This window comes from Sinocyclocheilus rhinocerous, unplaced genomic scaffold (genome assembly GCF_001515625.1).
Source record: "Sinocyclocheilus rhinocerous isolate Xijiao unplaced genomic scaffold, SAMN03320098_v1.1 scaffold655, whole genome shotgun sequence".
Taxonomy (NCBI): Eukaryota; Metazoa; Chordata; class Actinopteri; order Cypriniformes; family Cyprinidae; genus Sinocyclocheilus; species Sinocyclocheilus rhinocerous.
In genome coordinates, this window is record NW_015646377.1 from 406,278 (window position 1) to 415,378 (window position 9,101).

At 34.8% G+C, this 9,101-nt stretch overlaps 1 protein-coding gene across 3 annotated transcripts in view; it reads right to left on the reverse strand.

Annotated features, from left to right (window-relative positions):
• The window catches only part of epn3b (epsin 3b), a 26,267-nt gene that overhangs the window by 11,187 nt on the left and 5,979 nt on the right, over positions 1 to 9,101 (reverse strand). For all 3 annotated transcript variants that reach the window (XM_016511816.1, XM_016511815.1, XM_016511814.1), the window contains exons 2-4: positions 5,001 to 5,276; positions 2,803 to 3,124; positions 1,414 to 1,517 (exon numbers count right to left, since the gene is read on the reverse strand). In XM_016511816.1, coding sequence (XP_016367302.1) covers positions 1,414 to 1,517; positions 2,803 to 3,124; positions 5,001 to 5,228 — 654 coding nt within the window. In that variant the 5' untranslated portion in view covers positions 5,229 to 5,276. The remainder of the gene's footprint in view (positions 1 to 1,413; positions 1,518 to 2,802; positions 3,125 to 5,000; positions 5,277 to 9,101) is intronic.

Sequence of the window (9,101 nt, forward strand, 5' to 3'; positions counted from 1 at the left end):
GGATTTTGTAATGTTTCAATATATATTTTAATCCATAAACAACCAAATTGAAGCCTTTAGATTATCTCATTTCTCATGTTTCACTTGTTTTACTCAATCTCCATAGGGTTCTATAGGCCCCTCTAGTGGCTGTAACCATAAAATGCAATTTTATCTTAAAAATATCCAGAATAAAAGGTAAATATGATAAAAAAAATCACCAAAAAATAATAGAAAAACCTACATAAAAAATTAGAAAAAAAAATATATAAAAATGTTCCAATATAAGCTTTCTTGACCAAAAATAAAATTAGTGTCATTTTTGGCCTTCGGGTCATTTTGACCCACGAGGGACACTTTTGTTATAGGTTCGGGAGGGACGGATGAGGGTTAAACACTTTACAACTACACAGCCTCAGCATGATTATGATCACTATTTTGTTTTACTAAGAGTTTCATATTGAATCTAGGGGGTAATCTATTAGACTGTGGCTGTACCGAACTCAATGGCTCTGGCCCGAGCAGATATAAACAAAACGCTATTGGCTATTTTAAAAAGGGGGCGGGGCTGCTCGATATGTCCGGGGCTGCTCTTCCTGTTTCAGTTGAAATTATGTCACCACATAGAATAATGCTGGGTGTTTCAAGGACCTTTAATTTTGAGACCCCGCCCTTCCCCCGTCTAATAACCGCTTCTCATGCGGAGATGTGTTGATGTGTGCGCGCATCTGTGTGGAAGCCTACAGTTTCCGAAATGAGGAGGGAATATTACTGTTACTGTATTTATTAGTTTTCTGTTTCAGGTATGATTCTGTAGCCATGTCCATATGTCCATCAGTTTACACTGTAATGACGCTTGCAAACTCGCGCTGTGCTGCGAATCGGTCTGTTTTAAAACTAAAAGATGGAAAACAGACGTTTTCTCATGCTGAGAGCAGATGTATCTCAAGCAGATGTATGTGTGTGAGAAAATATCATATATGGTGTTAACAAAATAGATGGCACAGCGTATGATAAGAGCTCCTATTCTCTGTTTTTATTTGAGCTCCATTAGATGAGGCATGTTCGGGACATTCTCTTGCCGTTTACTGTTGCTGTCAGGAACTATTTTTTAGTGGAAGGACAGCATTTAACGAAATTGCTTCAAAAAAGTAACATTTCAATACATACATTTTTGGTTTTAATATTTTTTTTATTGTGTGGTAACCGTTTTATAAAAGCAATAAGGTACTCGAGGCCGTGCAGTATCGTGAATAAATCACGGCTGAAGGGGATGCAGTGACTCCGCTTCGAGTCGTGCCTAACAACGCCCTTCAGCCGTGATTTATTCACGATACAAGCACGGCCTCGAGTACCTTATTGCTTACATAAAATATAAATAATAAAATGCATAATATGAAATAAAAAGGAGTATGTTTGAATGCGTGTATGTACCTCTCTGCTCATGGCCAGCGCCAGCTGCAGCTGCAGCTCTTCTTCTCCGCTCGTCTGCGGTCGAGTTTGCTCCAGATCAGACGCTCGGGGAGACGAGGAGGACGCTGATGGACAGACAGATCATTCATCTTTATATATGTGTGTGATACATATGATTGTTGTTGCTCTGAGGGGCTCTAATACCATCATAATCCATCATCATCATCATCATCATCTGACTTCAGATTTGATTATACTGTCAGTGTGTGTGTGTGTGTGTGTGTGTGTGTGTGTGTGTGTGTGTGCCACGGCCTCATTAGACTACAAACACTCGAGCACATGGCAGCAGCAGCTGTGATGAGACTCATCAGTGCACAGAAAACCACTAATCGCATCGCTTTATTATTAGCTATGATGAATATGGGGATATCACTTTCAGACAAATAATAACTGTAATAAACAGTCTGGGAGTGACATCCTAAACATTTTTACACACACACACACACACATATATATATAACAGTTTTCTGTTTTATTGCTATTTTTTATTTTAGAATTCTATGTCTTATTTATTTATTTGTTTGTTTGTTTGTGTGTGTGTGTGTGTGTGTGTGTGTGTGTGTGCCACGGCCTCATTAGACTACAAACACTCGAGCACATGGCAGCAGCAGCTGTGATGAGACTCATCAGTGCACAGAAAACCACTAATCGCATCGCTTTATTATTAGCTATGATGAATATGGGGATATCACTTTCAGACAAATAATAACTGTAATAAACAGTCTGGGAGTGACATCCTAAACATTTTTACACACACACACACACACATATATATATAACAGTTTTCTGTTTTATTGCTATTTTTTATTTTAGAATTCTATGTCTTATTTATTTATTTGTTTGTTTGTTTGTTTACATTTATTTATGTTCTCTGATGTGGTCATATATATTTTATTTATAGATTACATTTAAGACATGCCCCTTAAATAGCTTAAATGTAATTTAATTCAATTAAATACAGTTAATAAAGCAATTGATTAAATGAATTAGCAGTACTTTCTTAGGTAAGTGTACTGTAATTACAGGTAAGCGCACATATCGTAAAACAAAATGCAACCATTTTCTTTTTTTGTTCAGTGTTGGTTGCAAAATCAATTACATAATTCAGTATCATCACTATAATTTAGTTAAAATATTACATTCGTTGCTAAATTAAAAAAATAACATTTTCTACAGCAAAACGAAATCTTATTTTTGTACCAGATTGTTTGAGGTTTTTTTTATCTATCAGATCCCTTTTTAATGTCATTGCTGTAAGGCACATGTGTTAAAAACACAACCTGATAAACACAACCTGAAAGTGAAAGCTCATCAGTTCTGGGCTAGTAGTAATATGAATGAGAGTGTTACAGTTGAAGGAGGTGGGCGATCCTCTGGACTCCTCTCCGTACAGAGCGTTCATGCTGGGCTGGCTGCTGCGTCTGCTGGGGTACGCCGTCATCCTCTCTTTGGTCTTGAGCGCCTGCGCCCGCTCCTGCCTCAGACGCTCCTCGTCCCGCAGCAGAGCCACCAGCTGCTTGGCTTTCTCGCGCACGTTCACGCCCTGGTCGCGCCCGTCCCGGTCCACGTACTGGAAGTCCCGCAGCGTCTGGATGGTGAAGGCGTTCTCGCGGCACTGCTGGGCCACGCGCTCCGAGCCTGTCTTAGCCAGATAGTCCAGCAGCGTCAGCGCCTGAGCACAGACACACCGACGATTACTGATCACTAACACCAGAGCACAGCTTCTCAGAGCTTCTTCAGAGACTCTGCTGTCCAGAAAAATAGGTTAGGCTTACAGCTTCCTCTGGTAGATCTGCTGTAAAACCAGGAGTTTACAAGAAACTAAAATAACTTAAATAATTACATTTCAGGAATCCAATTTTAAGTGCTGAATGTTTTTCAGGGTTTTGACCAATGAATTTACACTTTTTTTCTATTCGTTTGGTTTACTAGATTAAGGTTAAGAAATTCTTTTTTTTAAAACTCAGTTTCTACTAGATAAAAAAAAGGTTGGAGGTTGGCATAACTGAAAAGCTGCATATTATGTATAAAACATTTTTAAAATGTAAATCATATTTTTTATTAAAACTAACATTTTAATTTTCATAAAAATTAACATTTTATAAATTTTTCCCAGGTATAGAGTTCTAAAAAAAAAAATTAATTAGGCTAAAAACTAACTAATCCCTAATTTTACACACACACAAAAAAAAAAAAAAAATAATAAAAAATGAAAAATAAAACTTTAAAATTAGGCTAGAAATCCCTAATTAGAAATAAACTAGAAAAAAAAACACTTTGGTAAATTAGGCTAGAAATAACTTCTAGAAATCTCTACTTAGACTAGAAGTAAACTAGAAATCACACACATTTTCTTTTTTGAAAAATCAGGCTAGAAATAACAAAATCACAAATAAAAAAATAAAAAATAAATAATTATTTCAAAAAATTTAGAAATAAACTAAAAAATATATACTTTTTTAATTAGCCTTAAAATCGTTTGAAATCATTAATAAGACTAGAAATAAACTACAATTAAAAATAAAATAATTCAATAGTTTGAATAGAAAAAAAGCAATAAGCTAAAACTTACACTTTAAATTAGGCTAGAAATCAGTAATTGGAATAGAAACAAACTAGAAATAAAATAAAAATAACACTTCTTAAGCATCAGGCTAGAAATGGCTAATTAGACTAGAAAAAAAGGAAATAAACAAAAAAAATAATACTTAAAATTAGGCTAGAAATGGCTAATTAGACTAGAAAAAAAGGAAATAAACAAAAAAAATAATACTTAAAATTAGGCTAGAAATGGCTAATTAGACTAGAAAAAAAGGAAATAAACAAAAAAAATAATACTTAAAATTAGGCTAGAAATGGCTAATTAGACTAGAAAAAAAGGAAATAAACAAAAAAAATAATACTTAAAATTAGGCTAGAAATGGCTAATTAGACTAGAAAAAAAGGAAATAAACAAAAAAAATAATACTTAAAATTAGGCTAGAAATGGCTAATTAGACTAGAAAAAAAGGAAATAAACAAAAAAAATAATACTTTAAATTAGGCTAGAAATGGCTAATTAGACTAGAAAAACAGAAATAAACTAAAAACGATTTTTGTTAGGCTAGAAATCGCTAATTATAATAAAAACAAACTAGAAATAAAATAAACATAACACTTCTTGAAAATTAGGCTAGAAATCCCTAATTAGACTAAAAAAAGGAAATAAACGAAAAAAAATAATACTTTAAATTAGGCTAGAAATGACTAATTAGACTAGAAAAACAGAAATAAACTAAAAGCGATTTTTGTTAGGCTAGAAATCACTAATTAGAATAGAAAAAAACTAGAAATGAAATAAAAATAACACTTCTTGAAAATTAGGCTAGAAATCCCTAATTAGACTAGAAAAAAGAAACAAACTAAAAATAAAACTTTTTAGAATTAGGCTAGAAATCACTAATTAGAAAAAATTAGAACCTAGCCTAGAACTGAAGTGCAAAGGACAGAAAGAGCTGCTGAGGGGAATCTGTTGATTAGCTGATGTTCAGTGGGCCGCATCCGCTCACCTTGTAGACGTGTCTCCAGTTCTTGCCGTGGTCGTTGAGGCGCTTCCACACCATGGCCATGACCTCGCTGAAGGCCACCACGCTGAAGGTCAGCTCGGCGATCTCCGACATCAGCGAGCTGGACGGGCCCCAGGGGTCGTTAGAGGTCGCCTCGCGCACCTTGATCTCCGCGTCCGAGTAGTTGTGCACGAGGTTCTTCACCTGCCGCCGCAGGGCCGAGGTCGTCATGGCGACAGCGAGAGTGTGAGCGAGGGGGCGGATCCCAGACGGTCAGAGCTGAGAGACACACACACACATTTACACCGCAAACACTGCTAATACATGCAGGATTTTTAAATGTTTTTAAATAAGTCTCTTCTGCTCACAAAGGCTGCATTTATTTGATTAAAAATACAGAAAAAAATGTAAAGTTGTTAAATATTATTACAATTTAAAATAACAGTTTTCTATGTGAATATCTGTTAAAACGTAATTTAATTCTGTGATCAAAGCTGAATTTTCAGCATCATTACTCTAGTCTTCAGTGTCACATGATCTTCAGAAATCACTCTAATATTCTGATTTGAGCTCAAGAAACATTTCTGATTGTTATCAATGTTGCTGCTGAATATTTTTGCGGAAACTGTGATGCATGTTATTTTTCAGGATTCACAGATGAATAGAAAGTTCAAAAGAACAGCGTTTATTTGAAATAAAAATCTTTTGTGACATTATAAATGACTTTACTGGCACTTTTGATCAATTTAATGCGTCCTTCAAGAATGAAAGTAATTATTTTTAGAAGTGTCTTCTTTTATTTTTAGAAGTATTTAAGAAGAAAACACAACATGAAATGTGTAATAATTATGTCTAAATGGCAATGTTTTATGTGTATACATGACAAAATTACTAAAACTTCAACTATATAAAAATAAATGCTATTTCGAAAAATGTATAACTACTATAGAAATAATAGTAAACTAACAGTGCTCAAAATATGCTAAAATCTTGTTTATTGTTAGTGTATTAATAAAGTGTGATTTCTCCATTAACAATGAACAAAAAAGAAATAAAACACATATTAAATAGATCAGATTTTTATTATTATTATTATTTTTTTTTTACAAATAGGACGTGCTTTTAGATATTCAGTCTTATAAAATGTGTTTCCTTGTATAGTCCATGGTCATGTATGAATGACACTGAACAGGTCAAAGGTCATTTACCAAACATGTTGTTTGCTGTAGTTTTTGTCATCTGTAGAGGGTTAATGCGCTTTTGAACACATAGACAGGCCCAGTTCTAATTAAAAATGCCCCCCTCCCTCTTCGTTTGCAGCGAGAGGAGCGCGATCACCATTTTCAGCATCATCAATAATTCAGCTCGGCTCTCCAGTTAGCACTTATGTAAAAAAAACACGGCCGCAGGAAGTGGGTCGGCGGGGAGAGAGACGAGCGTTATCTGTCCGTCAGACTCCAAAAACAGAGCCCGAATTTACCTGAGCACCCAAACATCCTGCAGACTGCATCTGCGTTCCTGCGCTCGCAACCTCAAGGTGACGGGTTCGATCCCCAATGATTAATGCATCTGAAATGTAGGGCCCTATGATTTCTGCGATGCACGGAATCACTGCCATCTCACTAAATGAGGACATAAATACATCTACAACATCTCCAGAACTGTTCTGAGCGTATTGAGCATTTACGGTTTCATTTGAGAGAAACTATATCATATACACTCAGAAACTTAAAAGGTATTCACGGCAACCCGTCAAAATAAAAGTTTGGTTTAACTTGAAGACATTGTGCCAGAAATATATTAGCCTAACTTTCTAGTAGAATGTACTACTACTAAAATTATTAAAACGTTATTTTTTAAGGAATAATCAAACAATCAAAACATTTCTTCCATTTTATTTTTAATAGTAAATGCCCGTTGTTTGGCAACATAATTAAGTTTGTTTATTTTTTCTGATAACCAGAAAAATGTAAATACATGACACATCATTTCTGAGAAAAAAAAAATCATAAGGCTATTGTAAGAATCAATTTGAATAAATTAAGTTGTTTTTATGGATTCAAATAATTAGCATGTTAAAACACAGAATTTGGTAACAATAAAACATATGGTGAGAAAAAAAAAAAATTTCATAGGACCCTAATCATGTCATTTTTGTTAAACTTTTAATAAACATTGATGTGAAATTGTATAAGTTTCATGTTTTTTAATCAATTAGACATGCTTTTTGATTAATAAAATTAAATTTAACCATTTAAAAAGGAGTCCAGAAAAATTTAAATGGAATTTGGAAAAAAAAAAAGGAATTTGGGAAAAAATAAAAATGATTTCATAGGGCCCTAGAAATGCTGCTGAAAGCATCTGCTAAATGAATAAATCTTTGACTCAGACGCGAGTCACCAACGCCACCAATGAATCGACTCACGCTGTTACCCATCAGCCCACAGATCAGCTGTGAATCACAGCGGCACGTTTGAACCCTGAGCTCTGACTCACCGCGTCTGCTTCATTCAGAAAACACTGGAGTCCGAAGGGTTAACTGAGCTTCATGCTGTGCGTTTGCTGTTAATCACACTTCACAGCAGCAGCGCAGCTGGGAAACATCTCACTACTTCATTCACTAGAGGCCATCAAACAAACGTGACTCGACTGAATGTTTATAGGACAGGTATACATCCAACAACCACTTTAAAACACAGGTGATAACGAGAAAACCACAGGATGAATCAAAGCAGCTTTTCCACAAACTGAAGTGAATGCTAATCAGTGTTGTGGAAAGTTACTTTCTAAAGTAATGCATTACAATATTGTTTTACTCCTTTAAAAAGTAACTAATTGTGTTCCTTAGCTACTGGAACGCATTACGTTACTTTTGCATAACAAAGAAACTGGTGTCAGTTGTTTGAAAAAAGTAAGTCAGATATTTTGTAAATGTAAAAGTAATGTGTTACTTTACTAGTTACTTGAAAAATCAGTAATCTGATTACGTATCTCAGGTTAATTGTAATGCGTTACCCCCAACACTGATGCTAATCTAATATGCACAGACAGTGTCATACACACAAAACACCATCATGACACTAAAATAATGTGATAAACATTCATCTGACAACATAAGATGTAACATAATACCCTAATGTACATAACCCATAACTACGGTGAAGTATTGTTATTTCAATGAAAAACCATCAAATGTGAAGTCAAGTGTCAGACAAAGAGTTCTGGAAATGTCAGTTACAGTTTTTCACTGTAGATAATAAGATGATTTATTATTTTTCACTTCCAAGCACTGTAAATGTAACAGTATTTTACTGTAACATTGATTAAATGAAATGCCCCATTGGATCTATTGCAGTTTTTCACCATATACAGTAAGAGAACTGTAGCAAGCTTTTATCATTCAAATCACAATATTTGTTTTAGTGTAGTGTCAGCTGATCTGAATGAACATCGATCTCTGCCCTTCACGCGGCTGCGCTCTTTGACTTTGTATTTCTGTGTGAGCGGCAAAACCTAATCCTACACGTCCTTCACAGAGCCTCTCTAAAGCCAGCGCTGTGAAGAGCTCATGGTGCTCCTCAGAGATCATCTCCTTTCATTTATCTACAAGAGATTTGTTCTGCGTCGGCCCAAAACCTGCTCATCTTGAACCAGGAGCCGCTAACATCAGCACTTTCCTTATCACTTTTTCAAAACTAGACCAACACTACAAAAGTAGATCACTCTCGTTAGGATTAATGAAGATGGGCTCCGGTGTTAAAGAAATACAACTAGGGATGTAACGATTCACTCAAGTCACGATTCAATTCGATTCACGATTTTAACAAAATGAGATTTAGGACAAATTATAAATTAAATGTGTCCTTTTATTATTGCTTGGACAAAATGCTGCACATGTTTTTGTGAAATTTAAATATAACACTATAATAATATACTAATTTAGCACTTGCATATCATTGCTCTTTTGTTGGTTTTGATTGCTTCTATTGTTCTCATTTGTAAGTCGCTTTGGATAAAATTGTCTGCTAAATAACCAAATTGTATGTAAATGTAAATAACAAAACTAAATTGAAATTTTAAAACAAGCCCCAAATCAAATAAATA